This window comes from Balaenoptera physalus (assembly GCF_965194825.1).
Source record: "Balaenoptera physalus genome assembly, chromosome: 10".
NCBI lineage: Eukaryota > Metazoa > Chordata > Mammalia > Artiodactyla > Balaenopteridae > Balaenoptera > Balaenoptera physalus.
This window is the reverse complement of record NC_138889.1, coordinates 61,118,987-61,132,472: the sequence shown is the minus strand read 5'-3', so window position 1 is coordinate 61,132,472 and position 13,486 is coordinate 61,118,987. Positions and strand designations below refer to the sequence as shown.

Genomic DNA, 13,486 nt, shown 5'->3' with positions numbered 1-13,486 from the left:
AACTTTGCATTAGTTTCAGATGTACAAAATAATGATTTGATATATGTATATATTGTGAAATGATCACCACAATATGTCTAGTTAACATCTATCACCACACGTACTTACATATTTTTTTTCTTGTGATGAGAACTTTTAAGATCTATTCTCTTAGCAACTTTCAAATATGCAGTACAGTATTAACTATAGTCACCATGCTGTATGTTACATCCCTAGGACTTATTTATTTTATAACTGGAAGTTCGTACTTTTCACACCTTCACCCATTTTGCCCACACCCCACATTATGTAATAATTTTACATGTCATCAAAAACTCTTCATAAACATCTTTTATGGCTGCATAATATTTCAGTTGTATGTATGCCCCATAATTTTATTTAACATCTAAAAAGAAACTGCCATGTCTTCTATGACCCAGCATCAGAAGTCACACTATTGCTCATATACGTCAGCCAGCCCTGTTCAGTGTGGAGGGACTGTTGAATACCAGGAGGCAAAAACCACTGAAGGCCGTCTTGGAAGCTGGCTATCACATCAGTCTTCTGAATTTTCTTAAACTGCTTCTTTTTTTCCCCCCAAGTGCCACTTAATTCTGCTGTCATTGAGGGGAGATGTATACAGTTGACTCATTAAGTATAAATGCTCAGAATATCTTAAGTGCTGTGGTTAAATTTTTTTGTTTAACATCTAGGTACAGCCATGGATGCACTTAATAGCATGCAGAATTTCTTACGTGGTCGTCCTAAAACCTTCAAGTCTCTGGAGAATGCCGTTGAATGGAGGTAACCCACAAATCTATATCGTCTATATTTTAAATGTTAGATTGTAGCTTTCCTTTTTCATCAGCTCAAGCACCAAGTTGAAAGGAATATTTTAGTTCCCATGCCTTAGCTTTATTGTAGTATCATGTATGGAAACATTTACATAAGGAGCAGATTTTTTAAAATATATTTTAAATGTTTGACTTGGCTCAGTTCTCTAAAACCCATCCTTTTTCCAGTACACTGTAGTACCTCCTAGAACCTTAATAATTATGGATCATCTGCTGGCTAGCTGTTCCCATCTCTAAGGTGGGAGTTTGGACTAAATGAGATTCTAAGGCCTTTTCCATCTCTGATGCTCCATGGTTCTAGATTCACTTTCTGTGTTCCAGAGAAGATGGAGAAACAGATGGTTGTGGGTTCCCTTTTCAGTTTTTATTTGGTTTTTGCATAAATAAAAACCCTTTGGCTAAATGGTTCTCGTAAAAATTACTGACAGAATTGGCTATGGCTTCCACTTAAGTAAAGGCTGTTCAGTCATTAATTATACACTAATTCAATCAATTATTTGAATATTTATTAAATGTGTTTATATTTATTGAACACTTTGTGCTAAAGGGTAATGATTCAAAGATGAGTAAAGCACTGTCCCTCCCCCAAGGATATCAGTCTTGGGATAAAATATCTTCAGTGTCCTGTCTTCCTACCTATCCCTCAAAATCCATTTCTAGTCCCCTCTCCAGAACCCTTCCTATAACTCCCACAAACCACCCAGGTCCCTCCTTCAGCAAAATTGCTAAAGACCTTTAAGTCTGTATTATATTGTACTGTTTACCCCTTAAGTCTTCTAATCCTCCTTTAAGGGATATGCTTATATTGTTAATTTTCATTTCTGTCTTAATGCCCTTCCTGCATCATAAGTTCAGAAGCTATTCTCTATTTCTTTTGTACTTTCATATAGCATATAGCATACTGCTGGCTGCTTTAGCAGGCAGAACGTATCTATTTACTGAGTCAGAGATATCAAGTGGAAATTAAGGACCTGGTAAATATATCCTAGGGATTCCTCCTAGGACAGAGGATCTCATGCCAAATATGGCTTGCCAGAATGATATTTGTGTTTGATATGGTTGCTTTTGCCTCCCCTGTTCACTACTGTGATGCAAGATGTACTCTTGGAAGCACCAAAAATCGCTCCATCTTGAGCAGCAACACTGAGAATGCGGCTGCTGCCAGCTCAGCATGAACCTTGGGCACTCTGCCTGCTTCCCCAGTAACAACTAGTGAGAAAATTATTCCAAATAACTTAAAATTTATTCAGTAAACATTTTTTTTTTTTAGTACCTAAGATGTGTCAGTGTCTGATCTAAGAACTGGGGATGAATCAGGCTTAGTTCCTATCATCAAAAAACTGGGAACATACATACAAGTAAATGCATAAACACAATACAATGAAGAAGGTACAGAAGACAGGCACCCAAACCAGCCCAGGGGTCATGATGAACCTTTTGTTAAGGGGAGATAGAGTCTTGATTCTAGTGCCAGATGTAGGGTAGAATAGGCATTCCATTTGTTGAATGTTAAAATATTCTGGGTTCTATGAGAGCCACTGATTTCTAGATACTTTCTGAGCCTAAGAATCAGAAAGAATACAGTGAAGTTTTTGGTAATTTTGTTTTGTGTCTGCTGCATATCTGAATCAAGTTTATGACTCATGGCCATTTTGGTTATTCTAGATAATTTTCTTTTGAAAAAAAAAAGGTGTTGAAATACAAGACCAATCTATTTAAATTCAGTAAAGATTTAAAGCAAAGTGAATTTCTGCTTTTGCCCTCTTGGTCATCCAAATGAGAGGCAGTAGGGTGTAGTCATTAAGAGCCTGGGCTTTGAAATTTGAAAAAGAATAGATACAGGTGTATGTATAGCTGAATCACTTTGCTGTACACCTGAAACTAACACAACATTGTTAATCAACTATACCCCAAATTAAAATAAAAAGTTAAAAAAAAAAAAAAAGAGCCTGGGTTTAAGGTCAGAAATGGATTTCATCTTGGTTCCACCACCTGGCTGTTCTGAGGAAGACAGAATAGGGGAAGGAGTGGGGAGTAGGGGTGATGACAAAAGTGAGAAATTGGTTAGGATATAATCATAGTTGTAGAAAAGAGTAACGATGGTAATCATAGACTATGATGGCAACAGAGGAAGTTATGTGGTCATATTTGGAATGTATTTTGAAAGTAGAGCTGACAGAACTACCTTATGGATAGTGTGTTGGGAGAGGGGGTTGGGGGAGATGCAGTATTCAAGGATGACTTCTAGGTTTTTAGCCTAAGCAATTGGTGAATGGTAGAGACAAAGAACAGCAGATTTGAGAGCAGGCAAGGGGCAGGGTATCAGGATTTTTGTTTGGATAAGCTGAAATGCTTATTATACATCTAAGTGAAAATGTTAAATAGGCACTTGTATACACTAGTTAGAAGAGGTTGAGCTAGAGATAAATTGGAGAATCATCATCACACAGATAACATTTAAAGCCAAAATATTGAATGCAGTTACCTAGTTGATAGAAAAAGATCCAAGAACTGAGCCTTGGGTTACTCTACAATATTGAGAGCTTGGGAAGGAAAGGAAGATCCAACAAAAGAAACTGAAAAGACCCAGTTGGTGAGATAGAAGGAAAGCAAGAGAGCAGCATAGCAAGTGTTTATAGAAAGAAGGAGAGGGGATCTAGGTCAAATGCTGCTGAGAGATCAAGTAAGGTAAAGACTAAGAAATGACCATTAGGATTGGCATGATGGAGGTGACCTTGACAAAGGAAATCTCAGAAAGTAGGAGATAAAAACCTGATATAAGTTGGGGATATTGGTTGAGGAAAGGATGGGAGGTGACAAAGTGGAGAAAGCATGTAAGATAACTTTTTTGAGAAGTTTTGTTGTATAGGAGAGCAGAGAAATGGGGTAGATCTAGAAGTGAATATGGGGTTGAACATGTTTTTAAAAGGCTAGAGAAGGTTTTTATTTTTATTTATTTTTTGATGTGGATCATTTTTTAAAAATATTCATTCATTCATTAAAATTCATTCATTCATTTAGCTAGCTAGCTACCTGTGCCGGGATCTTTAGCTGCGGCATACAAACTCTCAGTTGTGGCATGTGGGACCTAGTTCCCTGGCAGGGATGGAACCCGGGCCCCCTGCATTGGGAGCGCAGTGTTAGCCACTGGACCACCAGGGAAGTCCCCTAGAGGATGTTTTTAAAGGATGTTTTATAGTATTCACTAGAGAAAAAAATAACAACATAAGAAAGAGACAGGATAAGTAAAGGAAACGAGGTCTTCATAAACAAGAGAGGATGGGAAACCAGTGCCCAACATTGGCCTTGAATAGGAACAGAGATATTTCACCTATTAAACAGTCTTCAAAGGCAGAGTATATGATTATAAATACTAGTGGATTTGTAGATTCAGTTTGTGGTGGAAAAACGACGTAGTAGTTCTCATTGCCTCTGTTTATCATTAAAATAAGAAACAAAGTCATTATCTAAGGGGGGGTACACTAAAATTTTATATGATTTTTTTTGTTTGTTTTAAGCTAAAAAATGAGATTTGAAGAAATGTGTTCTTGTGGGCCTGCTTCAGGTGGTGTTTTCAGTTCCCCCTGGGACATGTCTTTTTGCTTGGGCCTTAGCCAACTCTGAGAAGACTAATCTATATTTATAGAGTCAAAGCTCCTAAGTTCTATCATGGCACGCAAGACCCTCTAGGAGCTAGCCCCTGCATGCCTATCCTTATTCTGTCACACTACTCCTTTACTCTCCTCTGCTCCTCCTTGCACTCTGCCTTCTAAAATCCTCCTCCTCCTGACTTTTTCACATCACGGTGTCTTCATTCACAACGTGCCTTCTGCCTGTTTTGCTCTGACCCCCAGCTTTTACCTTCCGCTTAACTTATCTTCAGTCCTCAGTTTAGGCGAGACATTTGGGAAGCTTTCTCTAACCTCATTTAGAATAAAGTGGTTCCTTTGAACCTTGCTTTATTATATTAAAATTATTTGTTGTGTTTCTTTCCCCCACTGAATTATGTGCTTCTTGAGCGCAGGCCTGGCACATAGTATCCTACTGGTAAATATTTGCAGAACTGAAGTGATTTTAATGCCTTTACTTAATTTTTACTGCTTGGCTTATAGCCATAATAACCAAGTGGGAAGTAGTGGTAGTCTCCATGGTAAGCTACATTGGTAACTACACCTTTTTAGTAGATCGCACAGAATCTGCAGAATTATTGATTTGACCCTGGTGACATGATAAGATGGATGCTGAATAACCTCCTCTCTCCTGTCTCACTTTTCTCTTCTAGTGTGAAGAGCGGCCAGATTCGAAATCTGGAGTCTGCCCGTGTCTCAATGGTTGGCCAAGTCAAACAGTAGGTCTTATTTTGCCCCCTTGGGCTGGTTAGAGGCTGAAACATGGTGAGGGAATTACAGATTGCTTTTATTGTCATATACCTATTCTACCATCTTGGTGAATGCCTTCATTATTTTAGATAATTTTTATAAGTGAGCTCATTAGGGCCAGCTATATAGATTTTCTTTTTTTCTTCTTTTTTGAAGAAATCCCAAAGCCAAATAATGTCTTCTATATAATAGTGGATTACCTTATTAGCACAACTGTAGGTGTTAAAAGGTGAAGAATACCAGAGAAAGGACGTTAAATTAAGTGTTCACTCCAGTGCTGGCAGCTATGGTTTCATTCTTTTTTTTTTAACATCTTTATTGGAGTATAATTGCTTTACAATGGTGTGTTAGTTTCTGCTGTATACCGAAGTGAATCAGCTATATGTATACATATATCCCCATATCTCCTTCCTCTTGCGTCTCCCTCCCACTCTCCCTATCCCACCCCTCTAGGTGGTCACAAAGCACCGAGCTGATCTCCCTGTGCCTTGCGGCTGCTTCCCACTAGCTATCTATTTTACGTTTGGTAGTGTATATATGTCCATGCCACTGTCTCACTTCGTCCCAGCTTACCCTTCCCACTCCCCTTGTCCTCAAGTCCATTCTCTACGTCTACATCTTTATTCCTGTCCTGCCCCTAGGTTCTTCAGAACTTTTTTTTTTTTTAAGATTCCATATATATGTGTTAGCATATGGTATTTGTTTTTCTCTTTCTGACTTACTTCACTCTGTATGACAGACTCTAGGTCCATCCACCTCACTACCAATAGTTCAATTTCGTTTTTTTTTAATGGCTGAGTAATATTTCATTGTATATATGTGGCACATCTTCTTTATCCATTCATCTGTCGATGGACACTTAGGTTGCTTCCATGTCCTGGCTATTGTAAATAGTGCTGCAGTGAACAATGTGTTACATGTCTCTTTCTGAATTATGGTTTTCTCAGGGTATATGCCCAGTAGTGGGATTGCTGGGTCATGTGGTAGTTCTATTTTTAGTTTTTTAAGGAATCTCCATACTGTTCTCCATAGTGGCTGTATCAATTTACATTCCCACCAACAGTGTAAGAGGGTTCCCTTTTCTCCACACCCTCTCCAGCATTTATTGTTTGTAGATTTTTGGATGATGGCCATTCTGACCGGTGTAAGGTGATAGATACCTCATTGTAGTTTTGTTTTGTTTTGTTTTGTTTTAATTTATTTATTTTTGACTGCGTTGGGTATTCGTTGCTGCGCACGGGCTTTCTCTAGTTGCTTTGAGTGGGGGCTACTCTTCGTTGCGGTGCGCGGGCCTCTCACTGGGGTGGCTTCTCTTGTTGCGGAGCCCAGGCTCTAGGCACGCGAGCTTCAATAGTTGTGGCACATGGGCTCAGTAGTTGTGGCTCGCGGGCTCTAGAGCGCAGGCTCAGTAGTTGTGGCACATGGGCTTAGTTGCTCTGCGGCATGTGGGATCTTCCCGGACCAGGGCTTGAACCCGTATTCCCTGCATTGGCAGGCAGATTCTTAACCACTGTGCCACCAGGGAAGCCCTCATTGTAGTTTTGATTTGCATTTCACTAATGATTAGTGATGTTGAGTGTCCTTTCATGTGTTTGTTGGCAATCTGTATATCTTCTTTGGAGAAATGTCTTTTTAGGTCTTCTGCCCATTTTTGGATTGGGTTTTTTTTTTGATAATGAGCTGCATGAGCTGCTTGTATATTTTGGAGATTAATCCTTTGTCAGTTGCTTCATTTACAAATATTTTCTCCCATTCTGAGGGTTGTCTTTTCGTCTTGTTTTTGGTTTCCTTTGCTGTGCAAAAGCTTTTAAGTCTCATTAAGTCCCATTTGTTTATTTTTGTTTTTATTTCCATTTCTCTAGGAGGTGGGTCAAAAAGGACCTTGCTGTGATTTATGTCATAGAGTGTTCTGCCTGTGTTTTCCTCTAAGAGTTTGATAGTGTCTGGCCTTACATTTAGGTCTTTAATCCATTTTGAGTTTATTTTTGTGTATGGTGTTAGAAAGTGTTCTAATTTCATTCTTTTACACGTAGCTGTCCCGTTTTCCCAGCACCACTTATTGAAGAGGCTGTCTTTTCGCCATTGTATATTCTTGCCTCCTTTATCAAAGATGAGGTGACCATATCTGTGTGGGTTTATCTTTGGGCTTTCTATCCTGTTCCATTGATCTGTATTTCTGTTTTTTGTGCCAGTATATGGTTTTATTCTGATAAGAGTCTCCTTCTAAGCCAAACCTGGTTGTGAGGAAATTGTATTATAAAAGCTTTGGCATAGCCTGAGTGAAAGCCAGATTTTAAGGGTGAGCTAAGATTATTTAGCCCAGTTGATCCTCCTGGATAGGGTTACATCAGTCCTGGGTATTGCTATATAGTCACAAAATAAACTTTAGGTGAATTGGGAAAATGTTGCCCACCAGGACAAACAGCACAAGAGTTGATGAAAATGATAATGGCATTATTGAATGCCTGCTATTTGCCAGGCACTGTGCAAGGTATTTTATATACGCTATGTAAAACTTAAAACCTTGTGTAATGGAAATCTTTCAAACGTACACAAGTAGAATAATATAATGAACCCCAATGTACCCATTGCCCATCTTCAACAGTTATGAACTCACGGACAGTCTTGTTTCATCTGTGCCCCTATTTATTTCCCCTAAGGACAAAATATTTTGAAAGAAATTTCAGATAAACATAATTTCCTCTGTGAGATTTTGGTGTGCTCTAAAAGGTAAGGACACTTTAAGCACAGTCACAAGACCGCTGTCACACCTAAAAAAATTAACATTTCCTTAATATCATCAAAGGTCTTTAGTATTCACTTACCTGATTATCTCATAAATTTTTTTCGTTCAAACCAGAATTATAATAAGGTAAATACATAGCAATTGATTGATAAATCTCTTAAGTATCTTTTAATCTATAGGTTCCACTTCTCACTCTCTTTTTTTTTCCTGGCAATTTATTTGTTGAGGAAATCTAGTTGTTTGCCCTGTAGAACTTCCCACAATCTGGATTTGCTGATTGATTCCTCAAGGTGTAATTTAACATGTTCCTTTATTCCCTGTATTTTCTGTAAATTGTTAGATCAGAGGTTTGATCAATCTTAGGTTTGTTTGTTGTTATTTTGGTTTTTTTATTTGTTTGCAAGTATAGGTGATATTGTATACTGCCATCAGGAGGCACATAATGGTCTGGTTGTCTCTTTTATTTTTTTAATGTTAGTAGCCATTGATGATCACTACCTAGATTCATTCATTCATTCATTTGCACTATCTCATTTAATCCTTACCATACCTCTTCAAGGTAACTACTGTTTTATAGGGGAGGAAATGGAAGTTCAGAAAGGTAAAGTGACTTTCCCGGGATCACATAGCTAATGAATGATAGAGCTCATATTCAAATTCCCGTGTTTTTGACTTCAAGGCCTATATTACGGATTTTATAGCCATAATATATAAAAAGGGAAAGGGAAATTTGAGTAGTAATATCTGGCAGGCACAATGCAGAGGTTTTAAATAAGCTGTGAGGCTGCTCACTTTTCAATGCTTAAATATTTTGAGATCTGACTTGTCTAAGCAGTGGTAAAGCATTTTGGAAGGGAGTTAATTTACATGGCTTGTATGCAGGTAGTTCGCTGATTTGTAAATTTTTACTTCAAGTGGTGTTTTCTCTAAATATGTAAACCTATGTATGTAAGAGTCTCTGTGTTTTAATTGTGACATAGATATCTGCTGGAACCTTCTTGCCCTTCTTCATCTAGGTATAATTCTCTTGGACCTCCCAATCCACTCCCAAAGCACATGTTGTTTCTTTGATACTTTGACCTAGATGTGAAACTTGACACCCCAAGTTCCTAAGAAAACCCCCACTTAACAAAACACTTGTGAACATACAGGTCACTGAAGGTTTGGTAGAGGAGACAGAGAAGGAGAAGTTATTCTTAAAAATGCACCACTGAAGCTTGACTGACCCTTGAATTTATCCCAGTCTCTTTTTGTCTTGCTTGTTCTCTCTCCTTTCCTCCCTTCTCTCTCCCTTTTCAAGGGCAAAATAACAAATTATCATGCAGAGCAGACCTTGGCCCTAGCTGCTGCATAGGCTGTTGAGGTTTTACCTTTAACACTTGTCGATGTATTTTTTTCCCAGTTCTCTTTTTTTTTTTTTAATTTATTTTTATTTATTTATTTATTTATTTTTGGCGTGTTGGGTCTTCGTTTCTGTGCAAGGGCTTTCTCCAGTTGCAGCGAGCGTGGGCCACTCTTCATCGCGGTGCGTGGTCCTCTCACTGTCGCGGCCTCTCCCGTTGTGGAGCACAGGCTCCAGATGCGCAGGCTCAGTAGTTGTGGCTCACGGGCCTAGTGGCTCCGCGGCATGTGGGATCTTCCCGGACCAGGGCTCAAACCCGCGTCCCCTGCATTGGCAGGCAGATTCTTAACCACTGCGCCACCAGGGAAGCCCCGAGTTCTCTTTAAAAGGAATTATGGTACCAGCTATTCCTATAATAATTTTTCTACCTAATTACATAATAGAGATAATATTTTTAGATGAAAAACAACAATAATTGGTTGCATCAGATGTGCTAATCTCTAAGGTTTATCTGGCCCTGGTTATTGTTTTTTAATTTATTTTTTATTAATTTATTTACTTATTTATTTTTATTTTTGGCTGCATTGGGTCTTCATTGCTGCACACGGGCTTTCTCTAGTTGCATCGAGCAGGGGCTCCTCATTGTGGTGGCTTCTCATTGCAGAGTATGGGCTTCAGTAGTTGCAGCATGCAGGCTCAGCAGTTGTGGCTCGCAGACTCTAGAGCGCAGGCTCAGTAGTTGTGGTGCACAGGCTTAGTTGCTCCGTGGCATGTGCGATCTTCCCGGACCAGGGCTCGAGCCCGTGTCCCCTGCATTGGCAGGCAGACTCTCAACCACTGCACCACCAGTGGCCCTGGTTATTGTAATTGCCAGTTTCTGTCAGCTCATTAAAAGTGGGGGCCTTTTACCAATCTGTTTGAGCCTTGTTCTACTACAGGCAGGGTACAGTAGAAAAGCACTATGCTTTAGAGTTCATTGGGCCTGGATCTGCCTCCCAGCCTCATCTACTCATGAGCTAAGTGATCCTGGACAAGTTTTTTAACTCTTCAGAGCTACTTTATAGGATTACTATGAGGATTATATAAGATAACGCCAATAAAACTCTTGTCACCATGCCTCAGGAAACGGTTACTCCCTTCTGTGGGTCAGTATATACGCTGCAGGAACTGGAAACCAGCCCTTGGAGTATAGTCAAACATTGGTGATGACTTCCACAGTCCTGGTCAACTTTTGTACATTTTAAAATGCACATTTTTCACACCCTCCTTCTCCCAGGAGCACTGTTAAGTTTTAACTAATATTTGATTATAAAAGGCCATAAATATCAGCATCTCTAAGGTAATTTGTGTGTAGAAGAGAGGTGTGTGATAACACTTTTTTTTTTAAAAAAACATAGGTGTGAAGGAATTACAAGTCCAGAAGGCTCAAAATCTATAGTAGAAGGAATCATAGAGGAAGAAGAAGAAGACGAAGAAGGAAGTGAGTCAGTAAACAAAAGGAAAAAGGAAGATGACATGGAGGTGGGTGAAGGCCTGTATTCTTGGAAGGATGGGGTAGGGAATGGTTCAAAAGTGTGTAAGGTGCGAAAGGGAGGTAACATTGTTCTTTTTGTCCATCGTTAGATATTTTAGGAGACAAAGATACCATCGTAATAGATACTTAGATTAACCATAAGATATAAAGCACTGTTGATGGCTCTGACAAATTGGAACATAAAACTTACAGTACTACCCTACCCTCAAGCAGACTGCTGTCTCATCAGGTCCTTTCTCACCTCTGTGCTTCTGTTCCTGTGATTTATCTCATGAGAAGATCCCATTTCGTACCAGTCTACCCTAAACTTATCCAGATCCTGCCCATCTTTCAAGGTGTATCTCCTTGGGGAAGCTTTCTGACCCCAGTTTATATTAGTCCCTCTGCAGTACAGCACTGAGAGTCTGTAGGACACACCTTAGCACTTTCTTTTCTGAAGTTGTGACCAAGTCATAGAACTGATTTTCATAAGCCACATTCAAAATATTATGGTTTCCTGATAGTCATCCCTAGAATGCAGATTCAGTGACCTCTAATAACATAAGAATTGTCTCCCAACAAAAATAACCTATGTATTTTGAGGGCAGGAACTGATGTTCTGTGTGAATTTCCTTCAGCGTATAGCTCAGGGTTGTGTGCATAGTGAGTGTTCTGTGAGAACTTGCTGAGCAACTGATTTGAGGACAGCAGTGGGAAGGGGTGCTTTTTCTGGGAAATGATGAGTGAGTGTGAGCCACAGACTTTCTGGGATGGATTATGAACATCTTACTAATGACAGGGAATTAGTAAGATGTTACTAATCTTACTTATGTATACTTGGTGTATACCACATATTCCTTTGCATTTGGAGATGCTAGTGTTAGCAAGGAGGAGAGTGCATTTTTTTTAAACAGTATTTTTAATTTAATGAGGATCTTCTTGTCATCCTTAAGATCAATGAATAATACTTTGTACCTCTTTGGAGTTTACAAAATTATAAATAATGCATGATCAATTTGCCCTCCAACACTCTGTGAGGCGAGGGGAGACCTTTTCTCACATGTTAACACTATAGAAACTGAGACTCAGAGATTTGTTCAAGGTAATCAAGTAGTGTTTAGTAGATTTGAGACTGATACAAACTATCAGTTACGTTTTACCTTTTATGTGCTAGGATCTATACTGAATGCTTCACATTAATATCTCTGGTTCTCATTTTGCCTCTGCATTGTAGATATTAGCACTGTTTTACAACTCAGATGCAGATACTTGCTTATGGTCACATATAAATGTTAGTGCTGAAACACATCTAGATCCTCTGATTTTTAATTCCAACTCATTTTTTCCGTATAATTTTTTATAGGGCCTATTATATGGGGTTTTATGAACTCCAGCAGTTTTGTTAGGAGAACAGACTGAGGCATATCAGTCAGTGAGGAGCATAGCTAAACAGTCTCCACCTGAGGAAGGACACAGAGACACTCCAGTAGTCACAACTTCTTGCAACTAGTACATAAGTCCTGGAGATCTGATGCACAGCACAGTAATTATAGGCAACAACACTGTATTATAAACTTCAAAGTTGCTAAGAGACTAGATCTTAATTGTTCCCACCACAAAAAAATGATAATTATGTGACATGTTAGAGGTGTTAGGTAACACTATGGTGGTAATCATATTGCAATATATAAATGTATCAAATCAACATGTTGTACGCCGTAAACTTAAACAATGTTGTATGTCAGTTATAGCTCAATAAAGGAAAAATAAATAAATAAAAATGATGGAGAAAATGTTAATAATGCCAATTAAACTTAACAACAACAACACAAAAAAACCGGGCACAGCTTCGTAGGGGCATCTCTGTTTAGCACAATACAAAAAATTGTGTTTCAAATGACCCTGAGGCATACATAAGAGGTCAGTTGCATCCACTCTGCTCTGTAAAAGAAAACAAGCTATACATTTTTATTGGGGATAGGGAGAATCTAATACAAAATGGTTAAAATACAGAAAAGAAAGGGAAAACATTTAAGCTTTGATCCTTAAAGGAATAAACTTCACTTGTCCAGGAGATATTCCTTTATGCATAAGTCCCTCTCTTTTTCAGACTGCTTTATTGAAAGGTAACTCATCCAAAGTATACCATTCAGTGATTTTTAGTACAGTCACAGTTGTGCAACCATCACAACAATCTAATCTTAGAACATTTTTGTCACTTTTAAAAGAAATGTCATACTCATTTGCAGTCACTTCCCATTTCTCTCCAACCTTTCCAGATCTAGGCAATCACTAATCTACTTTCCGTCTCCACAGATTTGCCTAATCTGAGCATTTAATATAAGTGGAATTACACAATATGTGATCTTCCATGACTGGCTTCTTTCACCTTCGCATAGTGTTTTCCAGGTTCATTCTTGCTGTAGCATGTATCAGTACTTCATTCCTATTTATGGCTGAATAATATTCCATTGTATAGATAGACTTTTTTTTCAGATTTATTGAGGTATAATTGCCAATTAAAATTGTAAGATATTTAAAGTGTACAATGTGATGAACAGATGCATTGTGAAAGGATACTCCTCAATGAGTTAACACATCCATCACCTCACAGATTTACCTTTTTTGTGTGTGTTTTTGAGGACATTTAAGTTTACTCTCTTAGCAGATTTC

The 13,486-nt window shown here is 38.6% G+C and overlaps 1 protein-coding gene across 1 annotated transcript in view; it reads left to right on the top strand.

Moving 5' to 3' along the window:
• PPME1 (protein phosphatase methylesterase 1) overlaps positions 1 to 13,486 on the top strand; it is a 68,884-nt gene that overhangs the window by 53,445 nt on the left and 1,953 nt on the right. The window contains exons 7-9 of the mRNA XM_082411320.1: positions 693 to 783; positions 5,116 to 5,181; positions 10,698 to 10,918. Coding sequence (XP_082267446.1) covers positions 693 to 783; positions 5,116 to 5,181; positions 10,698 to 10,918 — 378 coding nt within the window. The remainder of the gene's footprint in view (positions 1 to 692; positions 784 to 5,115; positions 5,182 to 10,697; positions 10,919 to 13,486) is intronic.